This window comes from Lathyrus oleraceus, chromosome 6 (genome assembly GCF_024323335.1).
Source record: "Lathyrus oleraceus cultivar Zhongwan6 chromosome 6, CAAS_Psat_ZW6_1.0, whole genome shotgun sequence".
Lineage (NCBI taxonomy): Eukaryota > Viridiplantae > Streptophyta > Magnoliopsida > Fabales > Fabaceae > Lathyrus > Lathyrus oleraceus.
In genome coordinates, this window is record NC_066584.1 from 197,748,071 (window position 1) to 197,773,050 (window position 24,980).

Here is a 24,980-nt window from a genome sequence, read left to right on the forward strand (position 1 = left end):
ATTCTTCTGATATGTCGCTGTAAACTGCTTTCTCACAAACCCCTCAGTAATCCATAACTTCCCCTTTCTTGCACTGAGCTAATCAAAATCATAACCAGGATACGTTATTCTGATAGGATACCTAACATTCTCGAATATCTATGGTGTTAACCAATGATCCCTTACTTGCATCAATACTGATGAATCTTTCCTTATAAGTCTTTCAACACTTGCAACAAGGCTTACAATCTGTATATTGATATTCTTATTAACTTCACTTGACCTGGTACTAAAGCTAGCGGAAATATACCTGAACGTATTGCACGCTCGAACATACAACAAAGTCTCCATCGAACTTTATTTATTCCCGAAGTGTCATACCCCAAAATTTGCCCCCAATTTTTGCTTTTTCTACCAAACTCGTGATTCTAACTTCATTCATGTCACATGCATACTCATCATTCATTCATGATTAACATTGATTAACAAACACTATAGATTCAAGGTTTATGGTTAACGAAACAGGTTTGGATTGAAGACTTTGGTATTGTTCATCGTGTGGGTTTCCACCCTAATTATGGATCTTGAGGGATCTTGTTGCTTGGCCTCCGTACACGAACTGGGCTTCTAAACCCTAATTGTGGGCCCTTGATTTGAAATACTTCTTAGGGAGCTTTGTGCTCGATTCAAAACCCTAGTTGTCAATCTTGGAGGGTCATGAATCACGTGATCAACTTTGAGGGGGTGGAAACCCCAGTTTCTGGCTATGGCGTCATCATCAGTGGCGGTGTACATTTAAAATTGAGGTTTAATCTGGTTCATCTGATCCGTTACGGATGGTTCTTGGGCTTAGAAGATTTGTGGGCCTGATTCATCGATGGAGATCCATTCAAATCCTTGCATGGTCATGCTATATTTCCCGTTTGGTATTCACCTGATTCGATTCACTTACATATTCGATTGTCCATAAGAAAATACACACCTTTACCTAAGTTGACTTTTGGTCAACTGTTGACTTTTTGGTCAACCTGTTGACCAAAGTCAATCGACTCTTCTTTCCTATTTCCATTTATCCATAATATATCTTTGACCTACCGTTAGTTCATCTTGAAACCAAAGTCGACCCTCTAACCAAAGTCGTGTTCCAACCTATCCATCCCCAACAGGGTGCATTACAAAGTCCGTTGTTATCTTGGTTTATTCTCACATTTTCTAGTCAATTTCCTGAATCCCATTGTTCATATAAAAGTCGTTTCAAGACACGTTTCAATCCAAATTTAAATCATCATTAAGCCCATTTAACCACTCTTTTCGATTCAATTTCATTTTCAATTAACAAATTAATCCATTTGCAAAATCAACATCCATACAATATCCAAAAAAATAAAAATATCCAATCGTAACCCAAAACCATATTCATACATACATGTTTCTCCCAAATGCATGTCTATTTTTACAACAACAGTAAACCATATTTCACCAAGTAAAAGCATCCTAATTACAAACCATAACCGTACATGCACACACCATTTAACAAGAATGATAAGCAGGCAGTTAGTTTCATCTACCATCATGGCCTAAGTGGACAAATTTCACACAACTCCAGTTTACTAAATTCAATCCAAATCATTTCTAAACGCACCATGACTCATTCAAACCAAAGCCATTGTGTCACTTCACTGACCTTTGATTACAATGTTTGAAACGAAATGCAAAATTCAAACCAACACATTCACATTTCAAAGCTGCTACAACCTTGGGCAATCCCGGAAATTACATCGGATTCTCATTTGTTACATCCAATTTTCAAATTCACAAAATAGAACCTTCATGACAATACAACACGCAAAAAGCTAACACAAATAATCCTAAATCTAGCAACTTTGCCGCCTACCAAATTCAGAGTTACTAATCCTAACCATGGCCATGCTCAACAAGCCGTTTACGAGCCAAAACCATTCTGCAATGCATCAATCTAATCAACCACGAGCCTATCATAAATTCTGCTCTATTCAGGAAGCCTCAGAACAACATTTCCCACTAGTTGTATGTTGGTGCCGGTCTGCAATGCGTAACAACCGGATCAGGACCGCAGAGATGGCATAATCTGCAATAAAGCAAGGAAATGTAGTCACAATTTGTTCACTAATCAACCAATAATCCATTTCATATAACTGCTAACAATATTAACAATAATATATAGCATAACAATAGTAGATTAACATGACTGAAAGTTTTGCTATAACAACCTGCAAAACCATAGCAAAAATCCCAATTCACGAACTTCCAATGCATAACAGAAAACTGTCGTAACCGAACTCGGCATAACAACCATTCTAACTAACTTCTCGGTTTGCGAACCTTTAAACTTCTAACTGTCATAACAAACTCCAAACCACCCTAACTGATTTTTTCTAACCAACTTCCATAACAGAAATTCACATTGAATCTAACTGATTCATAACAGTTTCTAACTAATTCATAACAACTTCTAACCAATTTTCATAACAGAATTTGAGAGAAAAATCTATAAATACTCACCCCATCTTCTTCAACGGCCTTTTTTCCACTTCCTTCTCCTTCTCCTTCAACCTCATTTCCATCTTCTCTCCACCCTCACCTAAAGCTCAGTTGTGGTGGCCGTTGAAGCTTCACCTTGAAGCTTCAAGCGTGCTTGAGCTAAGCCTTTCACATCTTCAGCAACGGCACCTCGTCTTCGTCACAAATGCCTCACGATGGCGATTCAAGAGGAAAATTCCGATTCTTCGATCTCCTGTGTGATGCCGCGCGAACGAGTAGCTACGTCTTCATTCATCAGAACACACGAACGTGGAGTTTCGCCTCCATCTTTCACCCGATGCAGCAACTCCATCAAGCATAACAACCAAAGTCCGCTTTCAATCCGGTGAGTTTTCTATCCGATTTCAACGCCGTTCTTTCCGTTTGTGTGTGCGATAACATTGCAAATCAAATCGGGTGAGGCGAACTCTCGAATCACCGAAGTGATGAACGGAACGGTGCAAATTTTCGAATCCGTGGGGTGTGAAACGCAAATAGAAGTGGGTTGCGTATGATCCCGTTACCATTTCAATCGTTCAAAAAGGGGGGTGCATTAGTGAAACAATGGTGTAAAGGAGAAATTCCTATGGGCCTCACTAACTGAGCCTATTACCTCATCTCCGTTGACTTGTCCAAGTCAACAGAGTTTGAAACTCCATTCATCGCGCGCTCTCTCACCCTCCACCTCACTATGCCTCCGCCGTGAAACACCGTGCCGGCATCCGTCGCCGGCGTCGGTAGTGGCGTAACACTAAGACATTACCACCACTGAATGTGCCAAGATAAGCTAAGCACAAATATGGGACTGAATTTGGAAGATGGTTCTCGGATTGGTCGAATCGAGCCTAAACAGTGGAAGAACCCTAGGTGTCTAATCTTAAATTAAATGGAGTGCATCACAAATTAATCTCCAATACCAAAGGGCTTTCACTCCCTAACCTCAAAGCTACACTCCAGTATGCTCAATGTAAGAAAACGTTACAGAAGGTAGATGGACTTACCGGAAAAGACGATCGGAAACTTCAACAGGTGAGTTCTTGATCTTGTATGCACGTTCCTTCTTCCTCTTCCTTCTTCTTCTTCTTCTGGATCGAGAATGGTAAACAATGTAGTGGTTAAGCTCAAGCTGAATTGAAGCTTAGAGATGAAGCTTCAATGACTTTTCTGTGAGAGAGTGAGAGAGCTTTGGTGAGGGTGAGGGAAAAAGTTGCAGAGAGAGTGTGCACAAATTCACAGGGTTCCAAGGATTTCGAAAATGAGAGTGATGAGTTTCTTAAATAGGTTTTTGGTTCGGGAATTTTGTAGCTTTGGATTGAGGTATGGAATTAGTTAAACATGATTTGGAGTTAGTTAGACTCAACTCACTGAGTTAATTTAAAAACTCAGTTAGTTAGAAACGACTCAGTTAGTTATGTGAGTTGATGTTGGTTAGTGAGTGAGTGAATTTGAGGTTAGACTGGTTATAGCAGGTTGGAATTAGACTGAAGTTATGGAAATGATTTTTTAGTAACCTGCTGCACTTGTTGCAGGTTGTACCTAAGTGACTTGGTTTTGGTTTGAAGTGAAGGATAACTTTGGTATGTGTGTTAATGGACTGGCTGTAGCAAGTAACATTAGAGCTAGGTGATGAAGCCATTATACCAAAAACAACATGTTGAATTGGTAATGGTCAAAGGCAAGTATGCTCTAGTTTGTATTTTGAAGTGATGAATGTGATGTTTTGGTTCAAAATTTGCTTATTCCTTCTCACTGTTTGTATTCAAATCTTGCTCTCATTTGTTTCTCTTGCTGCAACATGAACTTGGCATAACATGTTCAAACCAGGATTTAGTCATGGTAGCTTTTTGATGCAAGCTTGGAAATCGTCTGGCTTTGAGGTGTGCACACTATGATGAAGGTATAATACTGCTACTCACTTGGTCTTGTACTTCCATGTTGGATCATTTTTCAGTTTAGTAGGTGAGTGGCTAAGCATGGTTTTTCTTGTGTGAGGCTCATGTTGGTTTTGGCCACTGCAGGATACAGGACCAATGCATTTGCTCCCAGATTCATGCCTCAAGGATAGCCATTACAACATGATATCAAGTCCTGTAAGCCCAATGTATTGGTAGCTCCATTTGGTTTAATGCAGGCCTTGAGGAATGTCTAATTGTTGTGACTTGGTTTGTGCCTCCAGCACGGGTTGCCTTCTGCAACATGATGTCTCATGATGGTCTTGTGGGATACACTCACCCTTCAGGTTTTGATTTGTAGCATTGTAGGTTTGGTCATATGCATTGCTGCTGCAGATTCTTGGATCTTGAATATGCCGCAAGTCAGGTGCTTGGCTCATGGCTTGGTGTCTTGAAGGATTGTTGCAAGTTTGCAGGCCTGTAAGAATTTGGCTTATATTTCAAAGCATTGTAGAAATTGTGTTACAAGTTATAGGTTAGCTGCCAGTAGGAAGATGATGTAGGATGTCCTGAATGTGGCTTTTGCAACTGACGTGTTGTATGATGATGTGTTTCTGCAGGTAGCTTTGGTTTTCTGAAGTTTGCCTCATGGTTGCAGGATGGTACATTGCTAGTAGGACTTTGCTTGGTCCTACAAAATGATCATGCTGTAGGTTGATGATGTTTCTTTGTTCCTGTTTGGATGGCTTGATGCAGATTGGTGCACCACACTTGCAAGGTGGTTTCAATAGTCATGTTTTGCAATTGGATTCACAACCTTGTTAACCATTCAAATTGATGTGGCCTGGTCTAGCTTTATGTCAGTTACCTGTTGTATTGCTGTTTGCAGGTTGTTTTGGCCATGGTGTTTAGTGATGATGGCATAGTGTGGCAAGGTTGTGTGATGCAGGGTGTAGAATGGACATGGATGAACTGTTGTTGGTGTATGCCATGCTGCAGATCATACCATTCCTGCAAACCTAACCCAATTGCTATGCATCACAGTTTGTTGATATCAGAGGGTGTGAATTAATTTCATGCAGTTCTGCAGCAGGTTAAAACTCCCTTTGGTTATATACTTCATGGCTTGGTTTAATACTACCCTTGTTTGTGTATTGGATTCTCATGTGATCATGCTTAGTTTTGGCTTGGACAATGCTGATTGTAAGTTGTGGCAATTTCTGACTTGTATGCAGGTGACTTAGGTGCCTTGCAGTTAGGAGTTCATGTGAGCCTTGGTTGGTTGTATGCATTACTGCTGCAGGTTCTCTTTTGCAACCTCACTGCTTTGGCATAGCTTCATGGTAGCAGGTGTATGTTCATGGTATGCTTCCTCTGTAGGATTCAAGGCAAAGGTTTGTTGCATTACCTAATGTTGTGCATGACCATTTCACTTGGTTTGGTAAGTTTTATGGACCACTGTTGGCAATGCAACACAGGTTGAGAAGGGCCAATGCAATGGACTGGTTTGTTCTTGCTTCTGGTTTTGAGCTTGTGCAAGTGAGGCATTATTTCATATGGTTTATGGTTGTGTGGCCTAACTTATAACATTGTTCCAATTTCAGTCATCCTTTCCTGACCTTATGGAATTCCTGCTTTGACTTGGCTACTGCAGTACCACGATTGCAAGGTGTGTCAAAGTGAGTGCAAAACCAACATTCATGTGCATTGCCTTGTCGAATTAACCATGCATATACCATGTTTACCATGTGATTAGGGTGTCTGTTTTGTGGTGAATACAGGGTCTGTGCAGCAGGATGAAGGTTGGTTGTCGAAGCAAGAGATTCAAGTGTTCATGACTAAGCATGTTGGCACCAAAGTGAAGAAATTCAAGTTCAAAATGGTTGAATCAAAGTCAACATGGACATGGAGAATTAAATGAGAGTTAGGACTAGTCATTTAGTGATTAGGGGTGACCAAGGACCTAGGGTTGACTTTGGTCAAAGTTGACCAAAAAGTCAACCATTGACCAAGGTCAACAATTTGCAAAAATTCATTTTTTTGGTGTTTTTTCTTGTAAATGGACAATGGATTGATGATCAGGGTGAAAATTAGGGTTTAGGGAATTTGGGTTGACTTTGGTCAAAGTTCACCAAAAAGTCAATTGTTGACCAAAGTCAACAATCGGTTAAAAATTTTCAATACTTGTAATTTTTCATGTAAAATCAATGTGATGGTTTAGAATGGTTTGAAATGGATTGGAATGGATTACAAATTATGTGAAATTGGTTTCTAAGTTGTTTTGTTTTATGTACATGAACGCTTGATTTTAAAATGAAAAGAACATGGCTTGATTGGTAACAGACATTAACATGGTTCATGAACAAGGCTATGAATTGATGGAATAAGATTAAGGTTTGACTGAAATAACAACCATGAGTCAATAGGCCTGACCTACACCTTGATTGTAACACAATAGGTTTGGTTGTTTGGATGACCAAGCCCAAAGATACACCAACACTCAGATGGACCAAACAATAGGACATTGAGACCAATAGGTGAAAGGTGAGTGACATTTAGGGTTATGGATGTCACTAGATGAAAAGTCAAGCCACCAAGTCCATCAGATTCATCATCTCCTTGATTAGGGTTTTGGAGACCAAGACAAGGATTGGGGGAAACCCCATGAAGTCATGCCTTGAGGAATTAGAGCTTTGAAGGCCCTGACTGATTGTCTGGCCAAGTCTTTGTTGAAATCACCTTTACCACCATCATTAGGGTTTTACATCCCCTATGCTGATGATGTGATCAAACCATGCCTTTGGACTTTGATATCTGTGTAAACCCTAGCTTTATGAGCCCAAGTTTCTTCTGAATCCATGATGGATGATGCATGTGGATGAATTATGAATGTATGCAAGTCATCTCCTGATCCAGTGATTGGATGCATAGATGAGAAAGGGGAGGACAAATTTAGGGGTACAACAGCTGCCCCTATTTAATCTTCTTGGACCTGAATACAAGAATCGAGGAAGCTTTTCAAGTATTCGAGGTAGAAGAGGATTAAATACCTACGTGCCCGAAATTTGCCGGACCAGGTGATTGGCTTTATTACCAGTGTGGGGGATATGTTTTATGCAGTGTATGATGTATGCATGTTTTTTATGATGCATGTTTTTTCCTTGCTTGTCGTATGTAAGGGTGAGTCTTTTTATTGTGGTGTAAACTTTGACTCGTCATCGAGAATTAGAACATGATTGCCGAGAAGTTTTAATTGGTGCCAATGCTGCCATCACGGAATCCCTTGCCTGTTAAGGAACACTGAAAGGCTGGAATCCCCCACGGTGTCCCAGTTTTCAAGTAGTAGCACTGCCGAGTCACTGATCACCTACCAGGTTTATCGGGTTCCAATAGTAATGCAAAGCGTTTCTCTTTAATGTAGCTTTTTATTATTCCCCAGAGTTTTAAAGCATTATGTGAGTAAGACAAGCCAGTTATTTTTCATACAAAACATAGAACAAACACGTTTGATGGAATAAACTGAATTTTATTGATATAGAATATGTACATATGTTAAGTACAAGGATGCAGACGCCCTTAATGAGGACGTTGCAAAAATTGAAAAAATAATTGAAATGGAAATGGGAAATATTTTTGTATGATTTTCTCCATTGATTATAACATTGGCCTTAGTCTACCATATAATATGAATCCCAAGACCTTGCTTCGGCTGACGGTGATTGGATCGGTCCTTGACCCTCTGATATCTAGCTTACAGCGTGTGGACTCAAGGATCATAGTCAATGCCTTTATCCCTAACTTTTGCCTGGATCTTTGAATTCTTTTTGTCCACCGGGATGCTCCTTTTTGCCTAAGCCGCCCTTTCGGGTTTTCGGCTTAGCGAGCTTCATATATATTCCCTAACTTTTGCATGGACAAATCATTTTTTGGTCCATCGGGATAGCCATTTTTGCCTAGATTCACCTTGCGGAGGTTAATCTAGCGGGCTTTCATCATTTCTTTTTAGGCATAATATTTTTTGACTATGTTTGCATTCACTGGCGAAGGCAAATCTCCCCCATCCATTATTATGAGGATTAGAGACCCATCTGAGGAGGCCTTTTTGACTACAAAAGGTCCCTCATAGTTGGGAGTCCATTTGCCTCGCGAGTCTGAGTGAATAGCAGAATACCTCTTGAGCACGAGGTCACCAACGTGGTACGCATGAGGAAGAACCTTCTTATCAAAAGCTTGTTTGAGACGTCTTTGGTATAACTGACCATGACAGAAACGCTTCTCTTCAATTAGATTCAGCTGGTCATACCGAGATTGAACCCATTCAGCTTCATCTAGATCTGCTTCCATGATGACCATAAGTGAAGGAATCTCGACTTCGATCGGTAGGACGACCTCCATTCCATAGACCAGAGAGTATGGAGTTGCCCCAGTGGATATGCAGACTGAGGTTCTGTAACCATGCAAAGCAAAAGGTAACATCTCATGCCAGTCCTTGTATGTCTTGACTATCTTCTGGACGATTCTCTTGATATTTTTGTTAGATGCTTCTACGACACCATTCATCTTGGGCCGGTATGGTGAAGAGTTGTGGTGCTCGGTCTTAAATTCTTCGCACAACTCCCTCACCATAGTGTTGTTGAGGTTACTGGTGTTGTCAGTGATGATCTTGCTAGGTATTCCATAGCGACAAATTATCTCTTTCTTGATAAACCGGGTAACCACTTGCGAGTGACATTAGCATATGAAGCATCCTCGACCCATTTCGTGAAGTAATCAATAGCGACTATGATGAATCGATGTCCATTGGAAGCTTTGGGCTCTATCATCCTGATCATATCAATGCCCTACATAGAAAAGGGCCATGGAGAAGTTAGAACATTCAACGGAGTTGGTGGCACAAATATTTTATCACCATATATCTGGAACTTGTGGCATCTTTTCACAAAGTTATAGCAATCAACCTCCATTGTCGTCCAATAATAACCAACCCGAAGAATCTTCTTGGCCATAGCAGGACCCTTCGCATGTACACCCTCACAGCCCTCGTGTATGAACCTTATGATTGTACTAGCTTCGTGTCTATCCACGCATCTGAGCAGTACGAAATCATAATTCCTCTTGTATAGCACGTCACCATTTAGGAAGAACTTGGAAGAGAGTCTTCTCAGAGCTTTCTTATCGGTAATGGATACACCCTCGGAATATTGCTATTTCTCTAGAAACGTCTTTATGTCGTAGAACCAAGGTTTATCGTCAGGATCGGCCTCAATTGCTAGACAATGTGCTGGTTCATCTAAGTGGTCAATCTGGATGGATGGTGCTTCATTCTTCCATTTGACTTTGAGCATAGATTCCAACGTGGCTAAAGCGTCTGCTAACTGATTTTCTTCCCTAGAAATATGGTGAAAAGAGATTTCATCAAAATAAGGTATCAGTTTTCTGATGTGCTATTTGTAGGATATCAACTTGCTATCCCGAGTTTCCCAATCGCCTTTCACCTGACTGATTACCAGAGCTGAATCACCTAATACCTTGAGTATTTTGATTCTAAAATCGATTGCCGCCTCTAGACCGTAGATACATGGTTCATATTCTGCAATGTTGTTGGTGCAGTTAAAACACAATCTAGCGGTAAAGGGAATGTGGAAACCAGTTGGAGAAGTGATAACAACACCTATACCATGACCTCGGGCATTGGAAGCACCGCCTAACACGAGCGTCCATCGCGATCCTAGTTCGGGGCCTTCCTCAGAGCTTACCTCAAAGCCTGGCATAGTAAAGTCTTTGATAAACATGATGTCTTCATCTGGAAAGTCAAACCTCAACGGTTGGTAACCTTTGATAGGCAGGTGAGCGAGATAGTCAGATAGAACACTCCCTTTTATTGCTTTCTGGGTCACGTACTGTATATCATACTCAGTTAGCAGCATTTGCCACTGGGCAATTCTACCAGTAACAGTAGGCTTTTCGAATATATACTTTATCGGGTCCATCTTGGATATCAATAAAGTAGTGTGGCAAATCATATATTGTCTCAGACATCAAGCAACCCAAGTCAAAGCACAATAAGTCTTCTCCAAAAGTGAGTATCGAGTCTCACATTCAGTGAATTTCTTGTTGAGATAATAGATAACATGTTCTTTCTTGCCCGTGTCGTTGTGTTGACCCAAAACGCAACCCATGGACTCATCCAACACTGTGAGATACATAATGAGCGGCCTACCCAGAACCAGTGGTACCAAGATTGGTGGTTCTTGCAAGTACTTTTTTATTTTATCGAAGGCCCCTTGGCAATCGTTGTTCCACACAACCGATTGGTTCTTTCTCAACAATTTGAAAATCGGTTCGCAGGTAGCCGTCAGATGAGATATGAATCTGGAGATGTAATTAAGTCACCCAAGGAAGTCTCAGATTTCTTTTTCTATTCGGGGAGCTGGCATATCTTGGATGGCTCAAACTTTGTCGGGATCAACCTCGATACCCTTCTGACTGACTATGAAACCCAAAAGTTTACCTGATCGAACTCCAAAAGTACATTTTGCCGGACTCAAACGTAATTTAAACTTTCGGAGTCTGACAAACAACTTTCTCAGATTTATCAAGTGATCTTCCTCAGCTCTGGATTTGACAATCATTTCGTCCACATAAACCTCAATCTCTTCATGAATCATGTCGTGAAAGAGTGTTACTATGGCGCGCTGATATGTTGCCCCTGCGTTCTTCAAGCCGAATGACATGACTTTGTAGCAGTAAGTTCCCCAAGGCGTGATAAAAGTTATCTTCTCTATATCATCTGGTGACATCTTTATCTGATTGTACCCGGAGAACCCATCCATGAAAGAAAAGATGGAGAATTGAGTTGTGTTGTCGACCAAAACATCAAAATGAGGCAAAGGGAAGTCATCCTTTGGGTTGGCTCTATTGAGGTCTCGATAGTCTACACACATTCTGACTTTACCATCCTTCTTTAGAACTGGAACGATATTAGCAATCCACTGCGGATACTTAGAAATGGCTAAGAAGCCAGCATCTAGCTGCTTTTTAACCTCTTCCTTGATCTTGAGTGCCATATCGGGTCTGGTCCTTCTGAGCTTCTGCTTGACTGGAGGACATTCGGGCTTGAGCGGTAGGTGATGTTCAACAATGCTAGTGTTTAACCCTGGCATATCTTGATACGACCAAGCGAAGACGTCAACATATTCATGCAACAATTCTACCAACTCGGAGTGTACATGCTTGGCAAGAGATGCCCCAACTTTTACCTCTTTTTTGTCAGTTTTAGAACCCAAGTTAATGACATCCACTGGTTCTTTGTATGGCTGAATCTCTTTCTCTTCGTGCTCAAGTCACTGTGCTAGTTCAGCTGGTAATTCGCAATCTTCCTCACTGTCGTCTTCAGCTTGGTTGATTGGAAATCCAGATTCATAGTTGATTTTAGCCATGTCGTAATCAATGGTTTTATTTGCTCTGCATATGATGGGTTTATTTTAGTATGCTTATTTTTTGAGAAAAGTTGAAAAAGGAAAAGAAAACTTTTGCCATTTCGTTGTTTTTAGCGAAAACGAAAAATAACTGAAAGAAAAGGAACACAAGTTTTGCATGTAAAAGTTCTTTTTATTTATTCAAATAATACTTTTAAACATGGGGGCCCTTGCAAGCTATCCTCTCATCTCGGGCAGGGACGAGGAACGGAGAAAACAAAATGCATTACGTTTTCTTCCGAGTACATCATAGGGATCACGATGGCCGTCCAATTGGGAAGCTTGAATCCTGAAGGACATCTCCGAACGAGGCTGGGTGCCCCTGGCTTGTTACCACTGGACTCTCCAATGACCGCCACGGTATGCTCACTTTGATAGCCGACACTGCTAAACTTTACCGGGTTGAATTGCTTTTTCTTCGGACTCGCCTTGCGTGTTCCCGGGTGATAACCGATACCAAACCTGTCGCGCTTTTCTACCACATTGACGACCATACCCCAATCGGGAAGCAGGCCTTTCTCCAATGTATGCTTGGCATTCTTTGCTGAGGATAGGATGGTAGCGGATGATTGATTGTTGTTGGCGGAGGCGAAACTGACATCTTCAAATTCTAGGTAGTGGAGCAGAACCTCAACGATCCCCTCATCTGTTTCAACATATCTGAAGGAGGAGAGTTCACTCACCAATAAATCTTCTTCCCCATACACAATTACCAGTTTGTCATCTATCAAGTACTTCAGCTTCTGGTGCAACGTAGAAGTGATTGCCCTAACGGCATGAATCCATGGTCTACCCAACAAACAACTGTAGGCTGGGTTGATGACCATGACTTGGAATGTGATATCGAACTGGTGTGGTCCAACACAGATAGGCAAATCGACCTCCCCAATTACCTGCCTTCGGGAACCGTCGAAAGCTCTAACGACCAATGCACTGGTTCTCATTTCGGGCCCTTTGAACTGTAATTGGCTTAATGTTGACTTTGGCAGTACGTTAAGCGAGGATCCAGTATCAACAAGGACTCAGGATAAGAGAGATTCAGTATATGTGACCGAAATATGTAGTGCTTTGTTGTGGGCCTTTCCCTTAGAAGGTAACTCTGCTTCATTAAATCCCAGATACCTACTGGCGGTGATGTTGGCAACCACGTCGTCAAATTGATCGACCGTGATATCTTGCATCACATGAGCGGTATTTAGAACTTTCAGCAATGCTTTGCGGTGAGCCTCAGAACTCAACAACAAAGACAAAATTGATATTTTGGAGGGAGTTTAGTTCAACTGTTCAATAATCTTGAAGTCACTCTTCTTGATCAGTTTGAGGAATTCCTGATTTTCCTGAAAGGTGATACTCTTCTTGTGATCATCAGACTGTTCCTTTTCAACCATCGGCCCTTTACCCTTGCATGCTTTGGCCTCGGCGGCTTTATCATTGTTAATAACTTCCGTCAACGCTGGAGCAGTCGTCACGATCGGAATGGCGAGTACAGTTGTCCCTGCTTGCGGAGTCGGCGTAGGAGTTGCCTTCTCTTTAGGCGAGACGACTGTGGGTGCTGGAGACACCCTAGGAGTGTATTTAGGAGCGAATACATGACCGCTTCGTGTCATGCCTCCCTCCCTAGTAATTTTGACGATTTTTGTATCAGGAATGCAGATTTCTTTTCCTCCCAAGTACGTTGTGGTCTCATAATTCCAAGGCACTGCCTTGGTATTCTGATACGGAAACGGAGTTGGAACATGGAAATGAATCGGCTGAATCCTCTTGGGAGAAGCTTCAACCTTCTTTTTCCTATATACAATTGTTATTGGTTCAATCACTGCCACTTCTTTTGCTGCTTTGGACTTGGAGAATTGTATTAACCCTTGTGAAATTCTGGTATCAGATATAAGATGTCGAAGGTAATGTCACGACACTAATATCTATTAACACAAATAGGATAAAGATACAGAATAGTAAAGCAAATTACACAAGCAATTGTTAACCCAGTTCGGTCCAACTCACCTACATCTGGGGGCTACCAAGCCAGGAAGGAAATTCACTAAAATAGAATTAGTTCAAAGACTCTCCGTACACTTCAACAAGTTACAGTCTTTCTCACCTAATCTCTACCCGTGCAATTTCTACCTAAGCACTCTTAGATATGAGAACCCACTCATTTCCCAACAATCACACCTGTGATTTTAAACAACAATCCCTTGAGAAAAGAACACACTTTTCAATAACACACTCTTGATTTTACTTCACAGTTTCAATCAAGAAGACACACTCTTGATCTTGCTTAACAACTTTGATCAAGAAGACACACACTTGATCTTGCTTCACAGCTTTGATCAAGTAGACACACACTTGATCTTGCTTCACAGCTTTGATCAAGTGGACACACACTCTTGCTTAACAGCTTTAGAGTGACAAATTACAACCACAAATCAGTCCAATTCAATCATCAAAAGATGACTTGAATGGCTTACAAGTCTCACGACTAAACAAAACACAAACCCTAGCTCTCTCTATATATTTCGCCCAGTATTGGTTGTGTTGTAAAACAGGTTTTCTAAGTCCCTTTTTATAGAAGCTCTCAGTTGGGCTTAGACATCTTGAAAACCCTAAATCTATTTTCCAATCAAATCTTTTTATAACAGCTGGTTAGATCTCCTTGGAAAATAAGTAAATCAGGTTGTAATCCATGATTGAATGCGCCAGCTAATCAGATCTTCAATCATACATAGATTGCCATTAATTGTGCATTCACAAAACACCAGACATTCACACTGATTGTTTTGTGTACAGGATGTCATGACACCGGGTCTGACATCCTGGAAAAATCCTGCATAATTCAATAATTCCTTTTGTAACTTCCAGCAGGTACAACCATATCAGATGCCATGACCTTATGTATGTCATTTGAAACAATCCAGCATGAACATGTCTTTCATTTAAGCTCCAGCAGGTACATCCAATATCAGAAGCCATGGCATTGTATGTGGCATTCTGAAACAATCCTGCATGAACATGTTCTTGAACTCCAGCAGGTACATAGGATATCTCATGTTAAGACATCACACATAACATCTTGTGAACACTCTTTGTTTTACCAAAATTGCTGCCACGGCATAGAATCAACAAACTCCCCCTTTGGCAAATTTTGGCTAAAACATATATTTGTCCTTTTTGTTCACAAGGTAAACTATCAGCAGTTAAACAACATAACAGTAGTTTAAACAGCAGCAGAAGCAACACAATTACTAGCTTATAGTTACTAGTAATACACACATGCACAAGGGTACTTCTCCTCCCCCTAAATCTGTGCAACAAAAATAGAATTATTAGTTATGGATGCAACTAGTAAGACACACAAATGCATAAGGGTACTCCCCCTAAATTTGTGCACACAGCAAACATCTTCCATGAACATCACAACTACTGTAACTCCAACACCTATACCATCCAGAATGTCATTCTGACATCTGCTTCAACATCAACACCTGTGCACCATATCAGACATCCTCTTTGACATATGTAAACAGAACAACATTCTGTTTTAACACCTGTGCACTTCCTTCAATAATAGTTGTCCTTCAGTCCAGCCACATACATCTCCTCACAGCTCCAGCTCCATATAAACACTTCTCTCCCTTTTTAGTCAAAATTGACCAAAGGTGACCAATTAGACAAAATAAATGTCAATTAGTCTATCAGAGAATGTCAGGGCAGATGTTATAACATTAAGAATGTTAAAACATAATATCAGGAAGTATAAACCATCATCATACATAGCTGTGATAGCTGAGATAATGAACAAATCCAAGGAACTCTTCAAGAGCCCAAAATATTACAAACAGGCATCAATGAGGACTGCCATAAATTACACATTTTTTTTTCAAAAAACCAATAAAACTTCAGCAACAACAGTCTTCACAGCAAGAACAACTTCCATAACATCATCCACAACAGTCTTCACAACACACCTCACACAATCTTCAGTCTTTAACACTGGTCTTTACCATAGGAAGGAACCATTAATCAGAGGAGGAAGTATCACCTTCACCTTCAGACCCATCAGAGCTTTCGGAGCTGCCACTGGATTGGACTTTTGCATCTGACTCCTTACCAGCCTTCTCCAATTCTTCCTTTTCCAGGCTACAAATAAGAACTTCCAAAGCTTCTTTTCTTGCCTTGGCCACCCTTATACCATTCTCCAATTCCTTGCAGGTATCTTTTAGTTGGTCAATTAAGCTCCATTGAGATGCAGGTTTCCTTCTGGCAGATGTCATAACATCATTGACATGACTTCCCTCAAACAACTTATAATGAATGGATAGAGGGGGTTTTCTTCTGCTTGGCATGTCATTTGTATTGAGTATGCCTGGTTGTTGACTCAAGATAATACCACAAATAATGGATGGGAAGGCAATGGGCAACTTCACAACATTTGTGGAGGCATGTCTGATGGTTTGGTCAAATATAAACTTTCCAAAATCATAGTTAATCCTGGTTCCAATTGCATGAATGATTCTTCCAAGACTAATGGAGATGGTAGAGATATGATTAGTAGGCACCCAATTAGCTGAACCAATCTTGTGCAAGATGGCATATTTGACAATTAGTTTACTAGCTGATAGGTGATTCCTACTAGGCCATTCCTTAACTTGGCCAACTATGATAATCCTACAGACCTCATTGTCTGTAGTTTCTAGATCTACTCCTCCATCAGTTCCTCTTCCTAGGAACTTGTTGATGATGGTTGGTGAGAATCTTACACACTTACCCCTTACAAAAACTTTGCAAAATTCCCTGCTGCTGCTTTCAGAGATCTCCTCAGGGATATTTACAACAAATTCTTTTACCAACCCCTCATAACATTGGGGCAGATCAACCACAGTCTTCATCAATCCATCATTCTTGATTAACTCCATGACTTCCTTTACTTCAACAGCCTCTTTTCCCAATTCTCTTTCAACCGCTACCCTCCTCTGAATGATAAACTTCCATTTGGCAGCACCATCTTCTAAGTGAAAAGAGATATTGTCTAGGTGAACAGCTGTAGCTTTTCCAGGACACTTCTTAACAGCCTGCCTTTTTGCAGGGGAGATGTCTGGAACATCGTCTTCGACATCCTCATCAGAGTCAGAGCTCTTACTTTATTTCCTCTTCTTAATCTCAACCTTGCTCCATGATTTGGTATCAGATATAAGATGTCGAAGGTAATGTCACGACACTAATATCTGTTAACACAAATAGGATAAAGATACAGAATAGTAAAGCAAATGACACAAGCAATTGTTAACCCAGTTTGGTCTAACTCACCTACATCTGGGGGCTACCAAGCCAGGAAGGAAATTCACTAAAATAGAATTAGTTCAAAGACTCTCCGTACACTTCAACAAGTTACAGTCTTTCTCACCTAATCTCTACCCGTGCAATTTCTACCTAAGCACTCTTAGATATGAGAACCCACTCACTTCCCAACAATCACACCTGTGATTTTAAACAACAATCCCTTGAGAAAAGAATACACTTTTCAATAACACACTCTTGATTTTACTTCACAGTTTCAATCAAGAAGACACACTCTTGATCTTGCTTAACAACTTTGATCAAGAAGACACACACTTGATCTTGCTTCACAGTTTTGATCAAGTAGACACACACTTGATCTTGCTTCACAGATTTGATCAAGTGGACACACACTCTTGCTTAACAGCTTTAGAGTGACAAATTACAACCACAAATCAATCCAATTCAATCATCAAAAGATGACTTGAATGGCTTACAAGTCTCATGACTAAACAAAACACAAACCCTAGCTCTCTCTATATATTTCGCTCAGTATTGGTTGTGTTGTAAAATAGGTTTTCTAAGTCCCTTTTTATTGAAGCTCTCATCTGGGCTTGGACATCTTGAAAACCCTAAATCTATTTTCCAATCAAATCTTTTTATAACAGCTGGTTAGATCTCCTTGTAAAATAAGTAAATCAGGTTGTAATCCATGATTGAATGCGCCAGCTAATCAGATCTTCAATCATACAAAGATTGCCATTAATTGTGCAATCACGAAACACCTGACATTCACACTGAATGTTCTGTGTACAGGATGTCATGACATCGGGTCTGACATCCTGGAAAAATCCTGCATAATTCAATAATTTCTTTTGTAACTTCCAGCAGGTACAACCATATCAGATGCCATGACCTTGTGTATGTCATCTGAAACAATCTTGTATGAACATGTCTTTCATTTAAGCTCCAGCAGGTACATCCAATATCAGAAGCCATGGCATTGTATGTGGCATTCTGAAACAATCCTGCATGAACATGTTCTTGAACTCCAGAAGGTACATAGGATATCTCATGTTAAGACATCACACATAACATCTTGCGAACACTCTTTGTTTTACCAAAATTGCTGCCAACACATAGAATCAACACCTTGATTCATCAATTCTTGCACACATTCTCTCAACTGCTTGCAACCATCCGGATCAAACTCGCATACTGAGAAATCATTATGCACTCCTTCTAGAAACCCAAACTCTTTAAGTTTTCTTAACACAATGGATAACAGAGTTTTCACCTCATCGACCCACTTCACAGGTTCTGCGGATTCTTCTTCAATGACGACACTGACTGTAGGACCATCATGATTAGGTAGGGGGTTCATCTTTACGTTCGGCTTTTCCTCCGAGAAGGTCAAGATCTTTCTATCAACCAAGTCTTGTATTTTGCTCTTTAACGGCCAGTAGTCTTCGGTGGAATGCCCCACGTGGCCGGCATGGTAGGCGCATGAGGCGTTGAGGTTATGTTTATAATAGTAAGGTGGCACAGCCTGAGGGATTTCTTTTGGCACAATAGCCCCCACATGGATCAAATATGGTACCAAGTCAGTATATGGTACTGGGATCTTGTCATACTGAGCGCGTCTGTCATAATTTCCTCTGTTATTCTGCCCTTGACTCTGCCCTTTATTGTCACGGTTGTATTGTCGATTATGATCTTTCTGAGTAGGAGCTGATTGTTGATTGCTTCTCTATTGTTGATACTGGAAAGGCGGTTGTTGGTATTGAGCTGCGGCGACATACAAATACGAATAATACGACATAGGGGCCATCAGAACTTGATATCAGGAGCGAACCTTCGCCATCACAATGTTTGCCTCCCCCTCCTTGCTTTTAGTGAAGCCCCCATGCGGTTTCTTGTTGGTTGCCTATGGTGCGGTCGGGTCTGTTATTTTCCCATATTTCAGCCCACTCTTAACATGTTCCTTAATAGTAACCATGTATGCAAAATTTGTTGATGAACTGCCAATCATCTTTTCGAAATACAACCCTTGCAGCGTACCCATGAAGATGTCTACCAACTCATTGTCAGATAATGCTGGCCGAACCCTAGACGTCATTTCGCGCCAACGTTGAGCGTACTCCTCGAAGGTTTCATTAGATCTTTGCGACTGATTTGTAGCGGTAAATTCATGATCATCAAGCTATGGATAAGCTAGAGATCAAATAACAAGAGTCGCCACCGCGCTTTTATTGTTTCCAAGGGAAAAAGTACAAACAAAACCCAATAGTAAGAAGTTTTCAAATCAAAATTAATAAAATGTTAGAGATTACAGGTAAGGGGGTTGGTTACACAGGGGGAAGGTGTTAGAACCCAAAGTGTCCTAGGTACTCCTAGGGAGCCCTTTTTGTGTGCATATGTATTTGGTACAAAATGATGTTTACAAACAAATAGAATGGGGGGATGAGAAAAGAATTCATTAATTATATTTTTATGTTTGGCAAAACCTTCGGTCTTGTGCCTACGTACCAACATAAAAATGAGGGATCAAAACCTAGTAGTTCGTGATACAAAATTCAAAATAGATGCATTTCTTTTAATAAAAAGAAAGTTTGAAAGGCACAGGAAGACTCACAATTGTCTCAGAAAGATCCATTGGCAATCAGTGCAATCAGTTCCTGATCAGTTTTGCCCTAAAACTAGGGTTTGGTTTAAAATCAGTTTATTTTTGATTCTTTGGGTAAAACTCTTTTCCATGGCCCTCCATATGTCCACAAGGGTCTACATACAAAAAATCAGCTCTTTATTTGAGCCAGAGGTGCTTCAATTGATCAACGGAATCGGGAATCAGACAGTTTGGGAAAAGTCAACAGTGGGGCTAGAAAAGTCAACTCCTGACATTTTGAGAGTGGAATCTCAAAATCCATGCCTAAGGGAGCCTACATGTGAAATTTGATCAAGGTTGGATCATGGATTCATCATTTAATCAGGAATTTGAAAAGTTACTTAATTTGGAAATGGTTGACTTTCCATTTAGGGCAAGTTTTTATGATTATTGCACCCACTTTAAGCCCATTTTCCATCAGGATAGAAGCTCCATTTGAAAATTTCTCCAACATGAAAGTTGTTCCTCTTGTTCCAAGCTTTCTAGAGATATAAAGTTTTTTCCATTTGGATCAAGATTGAGAAAGTTATGCTTGGTCAAAGTGAGACATTTTTTAAGACACTTAGAAAATTTTCTAAGTCCCAAAATCTGCAAAGTTTGTCAAGACTTCTTGGCCAGTTTTCTTGCATTTCAAGGCATCTTTTGAAAATACTTTCTTCATAACAATTGTACCTTGCCATTTCCTCTTTCACATCCTTTTGGAATCATCTCATTTGGAATCATCTCATTTGGATCCATGGTTTGAGAGATACATTCACCTAAAGTGGGCATCATGACTTGGTTTTCTAGGCAGCATTTAGGCCAAACTGGCCCAACCATTTTGCAGATGGTGAAACCTGAACTTTAAGCCCATTTTTCACTCTCTTCCATTCATCATTTCCATTTGTTCCCAACATGAAAAATGTTAAGCTCCATGAACTCTTCCTACTGTTTGCATTGCCTTACCATTTGGTCATGTGCTCATCAAGATACAAAGTCACAAAGTCACCATCTTGGACTTATTTCCAAGCCATGCCATGCTGCAGTTAGACCAAGTAAACTAGCACATGTGTTGCTTTTCCTCTTTTGGCTATGTACCTTTGTTTCCACTCACTTAACCTTTTCCAAAATTAGAGATTTGCTCATACACCTCACTTTGCACCAAAATGCATTTTGCTCATGAATCAAAACCAAATATTTCAGCCCATTAAGGACACTTTGATCCAACATATATAAGCTTTAAAACCCTAATCTGAAGAGGTGGTGGATGCTATTTTCGAGCTAAGCAAGGCAAGGAGCAAAAGATCAGATTTCATTCCTTAGCATTTCTCAAGTTGAAGCATTGAAACAACACCTTATTTCCTTCCATTCCTCCACTATCAAGAAGCAGTGGACTGACTTCCACTAGGTAAGCTTTTTACTCCTTCTTCCATGGCTATATTCCATGTTTGTTCATCATGTTTACCATGCTTACCATGCTTGCTTCATGTTGTTTTCCATTATGCCATGCTTGCTTCATGTTGATTTCTCATGATAACCATATGCTATGCTTGCTGCTGAAGCCCCCAATATGAGGCATTGTTCGTTTTGCTGAGTTTATACTATCCATATCCGTGTTCATGAGGGTGTCTTATTGTCCAGTTTTCTTCATGCTAAGGCCATTATTTTATCTAAAACAAGATACCATGATGCTCTACTCGTTCCATACTTGAACTTTGGTTTTTACTTCATGATGTTTGGTACAATATAGCATGAGCATTTTTGGTTGGAAGATCGAGCAAAGATCATTGTTTTTTCACGTATTCCTTCATGCATGGCGCTAGGGTTCTGGGTTGGGTGAAGAAGATGATACGTGTCATCTCGTGCGCCCTTGGATCGCTCGCTGATGTCTTAATCGTGTCCGCCCATTTTATTTTTGTCTTTTTGTGACTTAATGTACCCTTGACCGGTTGATTAAAGTCACATGATTTTTTTAATATAAACGTTATTTCATTTGTTGTCACGCCTGGAATATCACTTGGACTATGGGCCTTTGCTATGCGCTATCCACACCCCACACGCCTGGCCCATCAGTACACTTTATTTTCATTTTCATTTTAAATTCTTATTTTATTTTTCTGTTTTGTTTTTTAATTCTTAAAAATATTTTTTTTATTTATTAAAATACCCAAAAAATATTTTTCATATTCTTGATGTCTTATTTAATTTATTTTAATTTTAATTTTCGTATTTATTTAATTTTAGTATTTTATTTTAATTGTTTATTCTAAATGGTTCATTTTAACACACTTATTTTTATTAATTTTATTTTCATGACTTAAAATTATTTTTAGGTTCTGATTTTTTGGATGAGGGTTGACCAATGTCTCATGGTCAACCTGACCTTTTCTTGGAATTTTATTTCCCATTTTCAATTTATTTTGGATTTATTTTTGACCTAGTTTGTTTGGTTGACTTTTCATTTGACTTCTGTTTTATTTCAATTAATTTATACACTAATTCTTATTATTTTTAAAATCTTTTTGGGGGATGATGATGTCCTGACCCCACCTCATTTAGTTTAATTTTTCATAATTTTCTTGATTAATTTGCTATTTATTTGGTAATTTTTAAGTTGACTTGACTTTTCAGTTGACGTTTCTATGATTGATGTTTGACTTAGGGATTGCTTAAGGCAATTGAAGAGATCTTTTGATCCTCCCTTGTTCATCTCATATGCCATGTATTAGAGGCATTTCATCTTGATTTTATTTGATCCTTGCATCATTTCCCGATTAAATTATTCAGTGATCCTTTGTGTGCATAGTTTCATCTGTCTGATTCATCTAATACCTGTTACACTTGTTTCTTTCATCCATACTTTCTATTGTTTGATTGTTTAACATGTTCATACTTCTCATGCATTGTCTAATGCTCCTTCATTTCATTCTTTGATTATTTGATTTGATTATATACTTGTTTATTCATCTGATCTGATTGATTAACTGTTGCCTACTTGTATGATGTATGAGGCATATATATTCTTATTGTTTGATTGCCATGAACAATCCCCATTCATAACAAATGTACCCCTCTCCCATGAAGTGTATAATGTTTATTTCTTTCATTCTTTATTCATCTGTTAATATAAGAATTAAAAACGAACATCCGATAACCATTTCAAAACAAGATCAAAAGCTCGATCCAACGTCGAGTAATCATTCTCAAAACTTAACAGAACCATTATGCATTCATCCATCCTTTTGTAAGTCGATTGCTTCATGCATCGCCATTTCTCTTGTAAGTCGATTGCTTCAGGCATCGCCATCTACCTCTTGTAAGTCGATTGCCTCAGGCATCTCCATCTATCCTTACCCATGGTTCCTCTCCTCTCCATTCGTCGACTCTTGTTCCGTTTAGGTAGCACCCATTAGGTAGAACCCTTTGTATGATAACATAGGTAGAATTCCCTTATTCTTTGCATGCTAACATTAGGTAGATGTTCCCATTTGTAAATCCTAACACATAGGTCCACATTGCATGACAACTCTAGGGCAGAGCTTCCCCATTTTTTAGACCTTTCGTGCGTCTCCGATCTTGTGGCATGTCAATCCGTTCTATTGCAAAGAGGTAACTGCCTAAGACTCGATTCAGCGAGTTGCGACACCTACTGCTAGGACGTTGAACACATTGCCCACTTTCCTTTGATACAGTTGGTGCCCTCTTTTGTAAGTCCATGTTTAGATGGCAGTCCCTAACCCCTAGTTAGGCGAACTACGACAACTCTGATTCTCATGTCCAGATGAGATACGTAGGCACGAGATGTGATGTCTTGCCGAGTTTTTGACTGGCGACTAACAACTAATCCTTATTTGCTTTCGCCCTTGTTGCGATTCTTTTCTCTCGCCCTCGTTGCGATCGAGACCTTCCCTTTCTCTTGCCCTAGTCGCAATCGAGACCCTTGTTCCCGTAGTTAGCTGAACTACGTTTTTGCTCTGATTCTCATTCCAGATGAGATACGTAGGCATAAGACGCGATGTCTTAGCGAGAACACTTCTCTTTCACCCATAGGTAGCCGAGCTACGAAGACTCTGATTCTCATATTCATATGAGATACGTATGCAGTGGATGCGACATCCGTGCGAGTCATTTTTTCTTTTGACCCCATTCTTTTAGTAAATAGTACATTAGATATACCCACACCCTTTAGACGAGAACAACAAGAGTGGATCCCGTAGAGTACTACGGATGCGCAGGGGTGCTAATACCTTCCCTTCGCATAATCGTCTTCCGAACCCAAGATTTGGTTGCGAGACCTTGTCTTTTCCTTTCCTTTCTTCAGGTTTTCTTCGATCATTTCCTTTCCCTCCTTTGGGATAAATAACGAACGGTGGCGACTCTTCTGTTTTCTTTTCTTCGCCGGTTGTTTTTCGCATTTTTAGGTTGCGACAGTCCTTTCAATGTCATCTTCAAGATTAAGCATTCTAAAGGCATGAGGCCTAGTTGCTCTTTGACAATTTTAGCATTCTAAAGGCATGAGGCCTAGTTGCTCTTCAAACTCCATTTAGCATTGGTAAGGTCCTAGTTCTAAGTCCTTTCTCCATTTGCATTGGGTTCACACAAACAAAACAAAACAAAGCACAAGACAATAGTATATACACAATAATGTGCTCAAGTGAGCAAAAGGAAAATTGCATTAACATAAACATGAGCTCAAGTGAGCAAAGGGCAAAGACAAATGAATTAATGAGCAAGAACTTAAATTGCATTAAAGTAAATTGCAAGAATTAAATGCTTGAATTAAAAGTTAGTGATTAGTAGTTAGTGTTAGTGTTCCATAAGGAAATTTAGCGCTATGTTAAGCAATCGTAAGTGGACTAATGTAGTAGTCACACCTCTCTAAGGCCGGTCAATAAAACTATAGGCAAATAAACACAAGTTAGAGATCATGACTAGTAAGCCAAGCTCCTACAACTTGCCATGCCAAAAGAAAAGAAGAATGACCTTGTATAAATTTAGGTTTTTTGCTTGACCAAGAAGCAACCTATCTCTAATGCAAAGCAATTCACTTGATCTTTGATCAAGATGAATTTGATTTGGATCAAAGAAGGTTAAGCCCCTCATATGTCAAGGCTAACCACCAATCATTAACTCATTGGTCAAAAAGAAAAAGAA

At 39.9% G+C, this 24,980-nt stretch overlaps 1 protein-coding gene across 1 annotated transcript; it reads right to left on the minus strand.

The window, feature by feature from the left end:
- Window positions 1-9,874: 9,874 nt before the first annotated feature.
- LOC127094741 (uncharacterized) lies at window positions 9,875-10,420 on the minus strand. The gene has a single exon (XM_051033531.1). It carries the CDS (start codon window positions 10,418-10,420, stop codon window positions 9,875-9,877), a length of 546 nt encoding a protein of 181 aa, XP_050889488.1.
- Window positions 10,421-24,980: the final 14,560 nt, after the last annotated feature.